Here is a 15,620-nt window from a genome sequence, read left to right as displayed (position 1 = left end):
AAAATGACTAGAACAACATTCTGAGACAAAACTTTTGTTTCTATGTAAGAACAGTCAAGCTGTGTTGTGGGTTGATTTTGCTGTATGATTTTTGTTGAAGTACAGCCAGAAAATCTTTTAAAAGCAGGTCTTCTTAAGTTGCAAAAGTGTTTTCTGTTTTCAGCATTCCAATTAAAAGTAAGCTAGTGGAACAACAGGTTGAGTTTTGTTGAATATGTGGTTGAACATGCCTTTTTGAAGCAGCAGTGAGGGATGTTTCTGTACAGCCACATTCTCATTTGCTACTCTCCGGGTGGGCACTCTGATCCAGTGTTACCTATGGCTACAAATACAATCTGACATACTCTTGTTGAAAAATAATTTTAAAAATACTGTTTTCTGCAGCCTGTGGGCAGATGTGGCAGCTGCAAGTGTTGAAACAGTCATGTGCCTGCTAAAACGTGGAGGAAGTTTTGACTTGCATTCTTGAGCAGTGACTCTAAATTTCTTCAACTTGCAGACCCCCATCATTTTTCTTCTGGTGCTAATGACAGCTTTTACCCAATGTACATCTACGGACAATAGGTTTTCTTTCCTTTCCTACCTTTTGTGAGATTCCAGCAACTTCAAGTTGCAAGTATTTGTAAACCTTTGTTCAGGTAGGAAGTGTAGGAAGTAAGGTTGTAGTCTCAAACTAAATGTGTTCTGCTGTCACATTTATGCACTTTCCCTGCCCTTCCCCAAAAGAAAGCACAAACTCAATTTGTTTTCTCTTCAGTTTGGACAAAATTGTCATTATTATTAGTATTATATATATATATATATATATATATATATATATATATATATATAAAATACAGGTTTATTTCCATAGAGAGATCTTTGCTGGGGCTGGCTGATAGATATTTTCTCTTAGACACCAAGTTCAGTGATACTGTTATTCTAGATAAGTTTTCTTTCTTTAATGCTCACAAACTGTCATTGTATCTGAAGACTGAAATTCCATGCCGTGTGAAAGATATTTCTACTGTGTCTCAAATGGTACCATTTTTGCTTTTGCTGTATATTGGACATTGGTTATAACAACCAAAATAGTGAACTTTGTATCTGTCACATTTCTCGTGTTAGGTTACGAACTAATATCCCCTTAAATGTTTTCTTAAATCTCATTTCCTAGAAGCCTTCATGATTTGTCCCTTGTACTTGCTGATACTGAAAAGGAATCTGCTTCATTAAGGTCTGCTCCTCAGTTGAAGAGATGAGATTTTTGAGTGTTAGTTTCAGGGGAAATGCAGAAAATGTGTTAATTTTCAGTATTAAAGATACCCTTCCTATCTTGGTATTTTTTCTTCTAATTTTCATGTAGGAGCATCTGCCAGTATCAATCACTGGAGCTGAGCTGAGATACTCCAGTATATTGGCAAAAGAGTTCATTTTTGAGTGATGAAAAAAATTGAGACTTTCTTGTGTGGTCTGTCCTTGTGATATTAACAGCACAAACCAATACATTTTTCAGAAAGCCAAATAACCTAGAACTTTAATAGTTAAACTAAAGTATTCCTCTTATGTTGTGTTGCAACATGCGTATCCGGCCCTAGAAATGTTTTTTAAAAAAAACTTCTAGATGAAGAATAAACAGTGCTAAATATGGTAATAATGTTAAGCTACAAAATTCCTTACAATTGTGTCAGTATTTCTTGGAAACTTCACACATACTAGAGCAAAACAGTATTTATATCCATGAAAAGATATCCTTTTGCCAGATACTCCTGCTTTTGATTTGCATTGTATCCATCTAGATTTGCACACTGTCCCCGGGGGTTTTCTAGAGTTATGAAATGTTAAATGGACACATTAATCATATTCTCTTCTGTGTTGTAGGGATACTCATAGTGCTTTTTGTTCCTTTCCTAAGTGCTCTAGAAAACCATATATGTATTTTCAGCTGCGTGATTTCACAGACTGGTTGAGGTTGGAAGGGACCTCTGGAGGGCTTCGTGTCTAACCCTCCCTGCTCAGGCAGGACCACCTAGACTCAGTTGCCCAGGACCATGTCCACATGCCTTTTGAATGTCTCTATTTGAGTTCTCCTTGTAAAGACTGAACAAGGGGTTTTTTTGTCATTCGTGGGGATTTTTTGTTTGTTTGGGGTTCTGTTTGTTTGATTTTTATTTATTTGGTGTGGTTTTGTGAGTTTTTTTTTTTGTTTTGTTTTGGTTTGGTTTTTTTCTGTCTTGGGCAGTGTAGCTGTGTATTTTCAAAGTCAAAGAAGTGTGCTTTTGGTGGATCGGGGAGTGAAAGATCTGTATCTCTCTGCCTGGTCCCAGGGCACTCTGTTCTGCTACCCTTAATTATTAATTGAATTCTACATAGAAGGTAAATAATATTGCTATTGGGAAGAAAATAGCTATGGGAAGAACACTCTTAAATACGTGACCTTGAAAATGTTTGACTTCTAATATGTATTTTTAAAATAGCACGGTTTTGTACCTAGCTATCACAATGGAGGACCCATAAGCTTTTAAAAAACTAGTTTATGTGCCTTTGCAGTGCCTATCTGTTAAGATTCCATTGCAGTGTTTTTTAAGGAATAGACACATGATCTAAAGCAAATAAAAAATATACCAGCAGTTAATGAAGGGGTGCCTACCAACTGAGCTGTGACAACCTGCTGTGTATAAGTTCTGAAGTAAAATATTGGGAAATGGCATAAAATTAATATGTTGGGCTGCATCACATTCCTAGGTTGACTTCCAGTTCCTTACAGGCCATATCCATATTTCCTGCAAAGTCAGTGAACACATGTAAGCTTCTTACAGTTTGGACATGTACTTGTTTTTCATCCTTTATGTTTTCATCAGCTTAAAACGGTGCTTGGTTTAAACTCTGCAGTGGTACATTATTTTTTTTTAATGAAATTGTTTAGCTTGGTTTTTAATGTGCACAGTTCATACTTTAAGATAGGATAAGTCTGTCTTGAAAGTTGATGACTTAGGTCATGAGAGCTGCATTATCCAAGTATTCGACTCCTGAAGGGAGTGAATTTAGTGAGTTCTCAACAACACAAGAACTGTGAAATAAGTTCTCTGCAGTTTATTAGACTGACCTATTGAGTGCTTTGGAAAGCACTTGTTACTTCTATCGTTTTCATGTTGTTAAATGTGTAAATAGGCTTCTGCTTTGCTCTTTGCCTTTATAGCACAGCTAATGCACCAGAAGACGATGCTCCAACTAGGTATTCCCGAACAGAGAGGACAACCTACAGCAGATACAGCAGGGATGCAAATTCTTCTGGCGGTTCTTTACCAAGTAATGCTTTGGAAAAGAGGGTTGAAGAACTTGAAAGGGTAAGTACCATCTAACACCTGCTTGCCATACATCTGAAATGAAGTCCCTTTGAAACCCCATGGAGAAATTTGCAAGTAAAAGGTACAGAAATGATGCTAAATGCTTGAAGTACAGATAGGTATGCCAATAAAAATGTATAGAGTCAGACTGAGAAGAAAGTGAACTTTCTAATCACAAATGTTTAGTTTTCATTTGGTATATAACTGAGAAGGTAAACATAATACCCTTAGAGAGCCAGCTGTGATCTGTATATTTCTCATATATACCTCATGACACAAAGGGCAAATAACTTGGGGAAGGAGGATCTCACTACCTGTTGAGAAAATTAGCAAGCCTGCTTCTAATCTCCTCCTTGCTTAGGATTTTTTTAATATACTGAAGTATAAAAACTAATTGCTATCCAGATGTTTGTTAAACTTTTAAACATTAAAGTACATATTTAAAAGAAAATTTTCATTACACCAGACATTCTTCATACAAACAATTTTGAAAGAGTGTAATAATGTTAAAGCTGAGATTTTCACCTAAAACAGCATTTTGCTAAATAGAGTTATCTGTGTAATCTATTGCTGTCTTCTTTGAAGTGGATTTTTGTGGATAACTTGCCAAATATTCTTGCATTCATATGGATGAAAGCTACTAAGTAAACACAATATGAATATATTTTTTTTAAAGGGTGAAAATAAAGCGTATTTTGTAGAAATTACTATTTTTTTCAGACTGGGGAAACCTGATTTGAGTGAAGTGCACCATAATTCTCACTTCCACATCAGCTTCCTTCTGAAATACTTTAACTACCAGTAACACAGAAAGTAGAGGAAGATTGAAGAGTTTTCTTTCAATATCCTGAACCCTCATGTACTGAATTCCTAATGGACATCTTTATTTTTTCTCATATTCAGGCCCACATTCCTTGTAACAGTAATAGACTCCTAGCTCCCCAAAAAACCCAAAATCAAACACAACACCAGCACTGTCCTTCCAAAAAAAAAAGGCGAGTAATCCTCCTAATGTAACAGATTTGGAACTTGATACTTTACATTTATTTACTTCTGTTTTGGGCCTCTATCCAATTTTGGGTTTATGCTTAAGTTAAATATTAATTAAATTAAAATACATCTGGAATCAGAGATACCAAACTGGTTTGCTGTGGGTAAAATATTTTCTTAGACATGATTCTTTAGCTCCTTGAAATGTAAGGGCTTGAAGATGTGGAATTACAGGTAAGCAGCGTGTGTGGGTTTTTCTTCTTTTTTTTTGTTTTAAATGGTAATAGCTTTAAACTGTCTCTTAAAACCAAAAATTACATTTCAAACTTCATTGCATTTTAGGAACTTGCAAAGGAGAGACAGGAAAATGCGAGATTAATGAAGATGACACAGGATAAAGAGGAACTAATTGGAAAGCTGAAGGAGGAGATTGATTTATTAAACAGAGTAAGCACATATTTTCTTTTATGGTGCTGTATGTAAGAGGAGATAAAATCTCTGCATTCTCTGTGCTCTTTTTCAGGTGCCTACATCCACTGAGCAAGGTCAGAAGAAATTAAATGTGGTGGTTTTTTATATTTGTGTAACTTTTCAAGAAGCATGCCAATAGCTTGTATCTTTTACAGGTGACTTGATTGTCATGGTTTACTTCTGTAAGTTGTGTGTTGTTGGAATACCTGGATTTCTTGCTGCTTTAAGTATTCATAGAACCAGGTTATAAAAGCAAGACTTCTGTATTGCCTCTTCTTTCCCAATTCAGTACGTAGCATTCCAGGAAATAATAGAGTTGGGGTTTTGACAGTTTTCTAAAGAAATTGTTACTTAGGACTTTTGTTAGATAAAATAAATAGAGACTTAATTTCATTGTAGTGAGCTTTTAATTACTAATAATAGTGTAGATGATCTTAGAAAGTTTTGGAGTAAGTGCTTTGTATTCTGACACATATTCTCATACTTTTTGTTGTTGATCCCCAAGTAAAGGCAGAAGGTGACGGGGCAGGAGACTTGGGCAAGCATCCCTCAGGCGAGGTGTGTAGGCAGGAGAAGAGAGGGTAGGAGAGTGAGATGTGTTTGGGAATGGGACAGGATGAGAAGTTTTAAAGTTGATAGAAGAGAGTGATTTTAAGTCCCAGTTTTAAGGGTGATCTGGAACTCTTTCATGGAAGGGATAAGTGACCTCATCTTGCACTTTAGTGGCTGAGATGCAGAGCCTGGCTGTACTAGGGAAATGTGCTTCTGCTGGTCCAGCGCAGGTATTCCCATAAAAATTCAGAAAAAGAAAAAAATCAGGACTGGCTTTTGTGAATACTGGAGTGAAGGGAGGCAATAACTCTATGTGCCTAGTGACAAACTGTCATTTGTACTATTCATGTTTAGCAAAGGAGGACAACAAAACTTTGCAAACTATTCTAGGGGACTAAAATAGCTAAGATTATTCTGAAAAAGGTTGTTTTTTGTTTGTTTGTTTTTTTTTTTTCTTTTATAAAGAAAGTTGGAAGTTAATTCATAGGGTAAATGAAGTCTTGTCTGTTTTGGAGAGATTTCTGTTTTAATCCAATAATTGGTCTTTATGCTGTTCTTCCATTCTGGAAAGAATCTGTCACATCTAAGCCAGTGACCTTATTACAGTCAAGGCAAGTGTTCATTCCTTCTACATAATGGATGGCAAAGCTACTTAATACTGCTGGTCACACCTGACTTCCTGACTCAGAGGTCAGAAAGAACAAATCAAAAGTACCTAAATCACTGAAAGCTTCTTTTTTAGGACCGTGACTGTTTGCAAGATTTGCTGTTCCAGAAACAAATTTATTTTTTTCTCTGCTGTGTTTCAAGTTTGATGTCCTAAATTAAATCCCTGAAGCGCCTGACTAGAAACCATCTTTACATGTTTGCAGTGAAGTCAAGTAGTGCCTGTGCCTTGCCTTTGTTGAAGTATGATGGCAATTTCTGCTTGTTGCACAAAAAGAAAACACAAACAGAGTATAGTCCTTCCAAAAAATTATTTACTATAAAATGACTAAAATGGTACTGTTCCATGAGATGCACAAAGCCAATTTATTGGTGGTCCATAGGTAACCTCTCTTAAATGCAGAAGAGAATGTTTTCTTTTTTTTTTTTTCTCCATCAGGTCAGCATTTATCGTGGCTATAACATCGTCTGTTAGCTTAATTGCAGTGCAAGTTACTTATGTTTGCATCCCTTGGGGTTTTCCTAATGATGAAATGGCTGCCTTTTGACTTTATGACCAGCCTAATAGTTTGTATTACAAAAGTTCAAAACCATGTCTCAAGTAATGCTTCCATTGAAACAGATGCAGTTTTACTTTCTTTTTTAATACCTCTTGGATTTATGACTGTTTCTATATTGGCTATCCATGTGGATTTTGAAAGAGGAAAGATTTAGAATATTAAGCTACAGAAATTCTGCATCATTCTCATGATGGAAGTTAACAGGGTAATCCTGTTTGCCTAAGGTTCATTATCGTAACTGAGATCATGAGAACCAGCACTTGGGCATCCATTTGTTCTTCTTGGAATGTTACTCTCTAGACTTGGCATCAGTTGTGATCTTGTGCTCAGGTAAAAGGGTGTCCTGAGGAATAAACTTTACTTAGTGAGCTAATGCAGAGATATTTTTAAAAGGTTCTGCTGGTAGGTAACATAAATAGTGGTCTTTAAATTTGACCATCTACGCGTTCGTGATGTTCCTCCGTCTTTTCTATTAATCAACATATGCAGTTATTGCATGTTAGGTTGCACAGACATGGAAAGAATTTCAAGTCAAAGAGTCTAAATAACTTTTTAAAATGCCATTTCATTGCATAGCTTCTGACTGCTCAACCCTCATATTTAAAGAAACGCTCTTTCTAGAAGTTTCAGCCAGTTCATAACCATGGATGTGTATCCTTCATGGGCAGGGATCTTGTGTTATATTTGAAAAACTTTTTCCAAGAGTCCTGAAATTTCTTGGCAGACTTTTTGTCCTTTTAAGTAAATATATCTATTTAATGTAACAATATAATTTTACTGAGATCAGTCAGTACATCACCAGACACTTGAAGAGCATGAACTGCATTTATATTGAGAAACAGAAAAGGCTTTCTGCCATAAATGACATTCTTTCGCTGCAGTACATTAGCCACTAAAAGTATGTCTACCACAGTTTTTTTGAAAGCGAGGGGTAATTGCTTCATAAAAACCTCAAATGTCTGAAGGGAAAGGCATCTCAAGACATTTAAATATTTGTAGGCTAAGTTCAACTGTTGACTAGTTTACACTTGGTCATCTCTGACCTCACTAAGATGTCATTTTAGTTAAATGGGTGTTTGGAGAGAGTCTGTCAGTGAGGATTTACAACCCAGTTAGTGTCAGTTGTGTAGTTGCTGGTTCCTTTGGTATGTGAAGGCCAAGCTTTCCTCCTAGTGCATGTTTTTAACTAATAAGCATGAATTAGTGTTGTAATTTTGAATGAGAAACTTTAAATCTCAGAGTGGCAAAAAACACCTGTATCTCTCAGTCCATTGTTTCTGCAGATATTTAAACTGCAATAGATATTTTTCCTGGCTCATAGTCAAGAAACTTTTACTTGTAATAATCTTTGGAATGTTTTTTTTTGTAGCTTAAACATTTCACAAACTTAATATTTTGAGTAAATTACAGGTATTTTAAGCAGAAGGTTTTTAGGGAAGCTTTAATTGAGGCATCTGATGGCTAGATTTAATAACAAGTTCAAACACAGTATTATAAATCCTGAAGTAAAAAAAATATCATTTTATTGGAAAAGTGTTGTCCCTTCCATCTGATTATTGATCTGAACTGCACAAGAGAGAAATTCGAGTGTGTTTCATACAGTTACACAGTAAACTATATAGTAGCTATCCACCAAAACTTTTCATGTTTAGATGTTTAAGTCACTTGTATCTGTTATGTCAGAGTGGTCAAATGCTTTTCCTGGAAGTCATTCGTCCTGTTGTGCAGCATTACATCTGTGAGGCAAAGAGGAATTTCTGCTGGCGATTTCTTGATTCCCCATTACAAAACCAACAGAATAATTGCAACGGTATTGTGGTGTGGATTCTGGCTTGGCTTTTAAAGATCATTGTATTGATTAAACACAACAGCTCCACCGTGCACTTCTGGAATGGCCCCACTAGAAAGCAACAAGACAGTAGGCTCCGTATGTCAAACACTTCCTAAGAACTTGAAAGAACAAGAAAGAGAATATCTTTTCTCTGCTGTTTTATGTTTAATCCAGCATGGCAACAGTAGGGTTTTCCACACTTGAATCAAAAGGGCATCTAAGATCTCTAATGAGAGTCCTGGTTCTTCTTCCTCTGCCTGCCTTTCATTTTCCTCCTTAAAAGTGCTGTCATTGAGGTCACTCTTCTGTTCCTTCATTTTTTCATTCTCATTCTGTTTCTTTGATGGGTTTTTTGGTACAGTAAAATTAGTATTACTGAAGTAACGCTTATATTAAACAGCCAATTTGACTGGTTTCCACTTTAAAGACTTGAAAAGATTTGGTAGGAAGTGAAGAAGTGCAACGGAAACTGGGTAAATATGGTAACTGGTGGAAAAGGGATAGACATTTGGGGTGGGAGCAATCTATGTTAAGCACCCATTATTACTGTGTGTGCTATCTGTTCTTACAGTAGCAGTTTAGACGAAGGTTCCAAAATGCCTGTTCAGGCACTACTTTCTCTCAAAAATTTGATACTCGATTTAACACACAAAGCAGGTTGTCTTGCAGTAATAACCAGTGATGTGTGTATGTGAGTGGGACAGTTGCAGACAAGCAGTCTGGGGAGCAGAAGCAATAGGTGACTAATATGCTCTCTGTATATGCCAATAAAATAATCACACAGATCCTATTTTGGTTTCTTGATGCATTAATTCCCACTGTAGCTTTAGTTTTGATTATATGTTTCCATTTAAAGGTGCTTGTACACGTGAATATAACATTATTATTTTGTAATTACAGTAACACTTGGAAAAAGTCTGGTTTAACAGATTTAAGAGTAGCTACTGTAACACTGATTCTTCCCAACCCCAACTTCTTCATTTCAGAGCTGAGATTCTAAATTCCTGGTGCACCTAATTGAGATGTTGTATTTATGGCCTGTATTTATGGCTTTTTCCTTTCACAGGACCTAGATGATATAGAAGATGAAAATGAACAATTGAAGCAAGAAAATAAAACCCTCTTAAAAGTTGTTGGACAGCTGACAAGGTAGAAGATTCAAACCTCAATGAGGAAAGATTTAAAAACTACTGATTGAACATTAAGGTCAATATAGTAATACTTCCTGTGTTACAGTATGTTATAATAACTGTGTTTATATTTATTGTTAGGAAACGAGATGAATGTTTATTTTCATAGTATTTTCTTCTTCATTCAATGAAATGGCATCAAATCTGGGGTATATTTTTAGCTTGCTTTTCATGTAAGAATAATGAAAATTTTGGACATATTTTGGAATATTAAATTCAAAAATATTTGGGTTTTCTATCTTCAGGCTACATCTGGATAAATTACATTAATTTAAAATTCATAGCACCAAGGTCACTTTCAGTCCACGTGGGTGTATATTTTTTAAAGAATGGGAGCAATACATGTAAGCTTTGTTTACACAGATCCAAAATATATATTTTGGTAAATATTTCATTTTTGTTTAAGCAGCTGTAAAGTGGATGCCTTATTACTGATGTATAACATTTTGCAGATTGATTACTTGCTCTGAAACTCTTGTACATTGAGGTTTTTTACCATATCTGAAAGACTGACAGTAGTAGAGAGTAGCTTTCTTTTTTCTGTGTAACAGTATTCTGGCAGGAAGCAGAGATTTAATTAAAAAAAAAGGAAAAAAAAAAAAAGAAAAAAAGACAAAACCAAAAAACAATAAACCACCTGTGGTATCAGCATTAATAAGTTCTTAGAATCATCTTGAAGTTGTGCACTGCAGTTTATTTTAAAGCTGAAATGCAAGTTTGCTGTCAGACAGGAAGTTTGTTTGCTGTGTTGAGAATTGAAAAAAAGCCTGGAGCTTTCATTTTAGCAAAGACAGGTTTGCAATGCTCTTCTACTTAAGTTGTCACCTTAAAATTCGTAGTGATCATAACCAATCTGAGGGTTTTTATGTTTTCATTTTTTAAGCTGGGTGAAAATTTTTGTACATAACAAAGTGCAGAGGCATACAAGTGATTCATACCCTTTTGAAACATCAAATGATTTAAGAAAACCTTTTATCCTTGATTTTATACTAACAAGTTGTTTAAAAAGTTTCTGTTTAGATGCCACAATGCAGTTATGGCTGTGTACTGATTCTTCTATAACATGATAGTAGGCAAAATTTTCATTTTATATTGACCACAGACAATTCTCTTCTTAAAATTCTAGTTAGACGACATTTCCTGTACTTTATTTTGTCTTAGCGCAGCTAATTTTTCATTCCCGATCAGAATAAATGTCATTTGAGTCAGGACACTAAAAATGAAAACACTTTGAAGAGTCCAGGCTTTTTCTTAACCATTTTGAAGTTGGGTGTCAGAAAGTTGCATGCATATAGTTTTTGTTACCTTAAAACTTAAAAGCAACTTCAATATATAATAACGATCGCCTTTTCAGATTTGCTCATTGTTTTCATAATGTGTATTTAACGACTGTAAGAGTTTCTTAAATTTAAAATCCAGGTATTCCTGTTAACGCCTTGGATTGTTTTGGATCTAGGATAGGTTCTTTTGCATTTGTGTATTCTAATGAGGAGGAACTTCTCAAAGCTTCGAAGTATTTTTCAAGACTTCTATTCCAGGATGCCTTGATGTTTTCCTTCACAGTGGATGAGAAACCATGGGAGACCATTTAAAACCTTTACTCAGGGGTTTAAATGGTATGGGGGGGTTGTGTAGGCCCTCTGAACTATGATATACACCAATTAATATTGCCTTTAATATCATTATAACAGTATGAAGTCCCTTAATTTATCAATGTCATGGAATTAAAAATTGGAAGCAATAAAAAATCAGTTGAGATGTATGTCTTCTAAATAAATATGAAATTTTCTTTGGAAGAAAATCTGATTTCCTTCTCTGTGTACTAGGTAGGAAACATACATACTGATTTATGGCATGGAATGTCAAACATAGTGAAGCATCATTAAGGAGTTAATGCAGAACGCACACATACACACATATATTGATACGAAGTTGTAAATGAGATATTTCGTAAACTGTATTTCACAAGCATTTTAAACCAAAGAACAGTAACAACAAACAACAAGAATTACTTGCCTTCCTATTACCTCTTCTTGGTTTGCATATGTCTTGGCTTAAATTTAGCAGCACTAAGGCCATCCAGCTGACAGGAATATTTGGCAGAAGTACTTCTGATACTCCACCTTGAAGAGGTACTGGCAAGTGAAGTTGCCAAATATTTGAAACCAGTAATGGCTCAGGCAGAACATGTGAACATAGGAGCTGTTGGGAACTCACAGATCAAGTACCTCAGGGCATTATTGTTGTGTATTATTATATAAATGTAAAGCTCTCCGTGGTTTTAAAAATTACCATAAATTGTACGTTGAAGCATAACACTTCTGCTGACACTCTGGAGGATTTAGGTGGCTTTTTGGAAAAAAGTATGTCAATAACAATTCATTACGACATTATCAGGCTCTGGGGAGAAGTTCAGTAGTTTCTAGGAAAAAGGATGTGTTACATAGAATGTTAATAATTGTCTAGTCAGTTACTTGCCATTGACATTTCATTTCAGTAGAGTACTCTTAGAGTCAAGCTCAAACCTAGAATAAATTTTTATCCTAGGTGATCCAAAGGTGTTAAATTTCCTGTTTACCAGCAATTCACTAACCCATGTCCACATCCTTGCCAGTCCAACACTGACTGTTCTCAAATGTGTGATTTAAAAGTGGGGAGAATGCTGGAAGTGGGAACCCTCCTCACTTGGGAAGGCTAGATGAGTCCTGAATGAATCTGGGTATTAACGTACCTAGGCTTAATCAATGTACTAGGGCTTGTGGGGGGCATTAGTATGGAATATTAACTGTATAGGCAAGTCTCTTGGAGATTTCCAGACATTCATGTCTTAAAAGTCATGCCGAACCACTTAGGTCTAGCATCTCTGTTTCTGAGTCACTCAAGTCATCTAGGAAATCTGAACAGAAAAGTACTCCCATTGACTATAGCAAATAGGGCATCCTTTTTTTCAAAATACTTTAATAACGAGCAGCACGATTCCTGTTTCGATAATGCACAATGATACTCCTGTTACAATCACATACTGTTGTATAGAAAACATATACTACATCCAGAGCTGAAGGTTAAAATTGTGCAGAAATATTTTTATCATTGAAAATGACACGAATGTTTGTGGCATTTATTCCCTAAAGAAGTTCGACCATATATAAATGTTGGTGATTTTTACAAGGAAATTCAAAATGGTTCATTTTTCATTTTTTAAGTAACAAAGTTGCCATGTTTAAGTTCAGTGTTACTTGATGTATATCTTAACGGAAAAACTCCAGTCTGTGTTTGCAAATGAGAGGTTTTTTATGTCTTTAAAGTGAAAATGTCTTGGTTAATTACCAGATTTGTGTTTACATCTTCAGAGATTAATTATTTGTGTGTTAGATTGGCTCTGAGTTTGAGAGGTGGACTGAGAAAAGAGGGTAACAAGAAATAAATCAATAATGTCCAAAGTAGCAAGTATAACCTAATGATTTTAGATTTTTTTTTCTTTAAATTCAGCTGTACTGAAAATTAGCTGTGGGAAGATTTGTGATTGGTATAAGCACTATAAATATATAGGGGTTTTAATATGTTGGAAACAACTGATTAACCTACATCAAAGCTCTTTTCACCTTGTCTAGTATCATTACAGCTTGGAAACTTGCTACCGTAAGAGAGACCAAAAGGAATACTGGAGATCACATTACTTTTTAACTTTTTGCTAGGAGAGCAGTTAGAGTGACTTCAGCTATTTTATGGTTTTCTGTAAGTTCTTTGTGGATATTTCCAACTTGAATTGAAACAAATCAGTATTAGTAGCCAAGAGGAAAGCTAATTATTGGGAAACAAATACATGAGTAATAACTATGGGTGCCATTAACATATGACTGTCAGTATTTCTTGGGCTCAGACCCTTTATGAGGATGTCAGTTGAATCGGTCTACTTGCATCAGTATTCATGATAAACATCTGACACTATTCAGTTGGAGAAGATACCATTGCAAGCCATGACTTAAAAACTTAGCACAATTTAAAAAATTATGCTGATGCATGTAGCTGCTGAAACTGAGGGGCTAAGGATTATACTAAAAAAGTTTTGTTAAAAATGAAACAAATGACTTCTGGATCTTGTCATTTAATTTGATAGAGAAGTTCAGTACAGATCTGTTCCATGCCAATCATTCTGGTGTCAATACCTGCAAAAGGTATTGACACCAGTATTTCTAGAAGTATTTCTAATTCTGTTATTAAACATTTCTTTAGGACTACTTAAATATATCCAGGACAAAAAGGACTTAGATTATCTGTTTTAGCAGCATTCGTGATCTTCCAAGTATGTTGAGGTACTGTAGCAGATCTCTGTCTACCATTTCTCCTCATACTGTAGCAGATGTACATTACCTTGTTAATTTAATCTTTTTGCCTTTATTTCTGGATTTCTGGTGTAACTGTTCTTGTTCAGGGCTAGTTGTGATTTTTTTCTCTTCTGGAAAAGTTATGATAGTTGAGTTTTCCACTGAAAATAGTCTCATAATGTGGAGTCTTTTTTAAAAAATACCCATTTTTGTGCATTTAGAAAGTTGAAGCATCATTAAGCTATAAATAAGTAGATACCCATTTTAGTTTTGAACATTGAGTAGTTGTGATATTGTTTGTGATACTAGATTAAAAATGATGTTGAGATTCTTACTATTGCAGGTAAAAGATACGTGTTTAATCTAACAATAAAGACTGTGTGCCTTTGTCCAAATAAAACAAAAGTATTTTTAATCCAGGCTGGCTACTTATTGTGTTTTAAGGATAATTAACGTTGTCTGACTAACTGCTAGAATTACTTTTACGTTGAGTTTCAGTTCTTTAAGTGTGCGTGTGTTTGCACACACACAAGAGAGAAATCTGCGTATTTTCACCACGCTGGTTTTCTGCTTCGGGAGTGTAGCGAGTATCCTCCCATGAATTAGATGGAAACGACCTTTGCCCGTGCTTCAAAGCTGAAGTACAGCCCTTCCCGGGAAAAGTTACCGAAGGATGTTACAGTGCTACTTCTACAAATGAAGTGACTTCACGATAGATTTAATTGCTGAAATTTCTATATGAATGCATGCTCTCTTCTCCTGCGCAGGCAGAATCATTAAAGGCGACCTTCAGACTACATGTAATGAGAACAAGTGGATCATCGGTAAATACCAGTGAGATAATAACTTTTTAAGAAAACAACTCAAAACATAAATACCTAAAGAAACCAGGCACTGAACACCATGGTTCCATTATGGATAAGGATGCTATGAGCATTTGCACTTGGTAAATTTTAAAATTTTAGGTGAATTCAGTTTAGGAGTATTACTCCTACAATTGACTTCCTTTATGAAAGCCCACTGGCTATCAGATTTTGTTTTAAAATACAGAAGTCTGTCCTTCCTCAGTTTTTGCCTTTGGCATTTTAGATTATTCAGTCTTCCTGGGAAATTTTAGTTCCCATTACAGAAGTGCCTGGTCCATGCTCCTCCTGTAGCCTCTGGACTTGCTGTACAAAATACACCTGATCTTAGCACTTGTTCTGTTTTCCTGTGGATGTTCTAATTTTTCTTTCATAGCACATCTCTTCCTTTCTCTTTTGTAATTTTTTTATCTCCTTGCTTCCCTTGTTCTGCTAGAACCTCCAAGTGGTATCTATAAAGTGTAACAAGGTCCATGAAACTATTCTTTGCTGGATTTTTCCATTTCTTATACAGACCTCAAATGTTTGTATGAGAAAATTTTCTCATTTGGTGAAGAATTACACTGTGGAATGTACTGCAGCTGGAAGTTGCTCTGGGACACCGAGAACCTACCATGGTTTTGAGAGGGATTGAATATTGATGTGGATATTGAGGTGATCCGATGCCCTAGTTATACCATAAAAATTTCTGTTAGTCTCCCACTATTAGAAAGGAGAAGGAAACCTTGTAGGAATATCACATGTGAGAGTGATGTTGACATACGGACAGCATTTGGGCAGGAGCAAACAACAGGGATATATCTTTCTGATGTGTATCTAACAATCCCAAATTGCAGAATTCTCTAT

The 15,620-nt window shown here is 35.5% G+C and overlaps 1 protein-coding gene across 4 annotated transcripts in view; it reads left to right on the top strand.

Annotated features, from left to right (window-relative positions):
* Positions 1 to 14,331, top strand: part of PAWR (pro-apoptotic WT1 regulator) — an 82,729-nt gene extending 68,398 nt beyond the window's left edge. For all 4 annotated transcript variants that reach the window (XM_065861862.2, XM_065861853.2, XM_065861846.2 and 1 more), the window contains exons 5-7: positions 3,179 to 3,326; positions 4,659 to 4,763; positions 9,463 to 14,331. In XM_065861862.2, coding sequence (XP_065717934.1) covers positions 3,179 to 3,326; positions 4,659 to 4,763; positions 9,463 to 9,549 — 340 coding nt within the window. In that variant the 3' untranslated portion in view covers positions 9,550 to 14,331. The remainder of the gene's footprint in view (positions 1 to 3,178; positions 3,327 to 4,658; positions 4,764 to 9,462) is intronic.
* Positions 14,332 to 15,620: the final 1,289 nt, after the last annotated feature.

Source organism: Patagioenas fasciata, chromosome 1, assembly GCF_037038585.1.
Source record: "Patagioenas fasciata isolate bPatFas1 chromosome 1, bPatFas1.hap1, whole genome shotgun sequence".
NCBI lineage: Eukaryota > Metazoa > Chordata > Aves > Columbiformes > Columbidae > Patagioenas > Patagioenas fasciata.
Note: the sequence above shows the minus strand (reverse complement) of the source record. Positions and strands in the feature narration are given on the sequence as shown.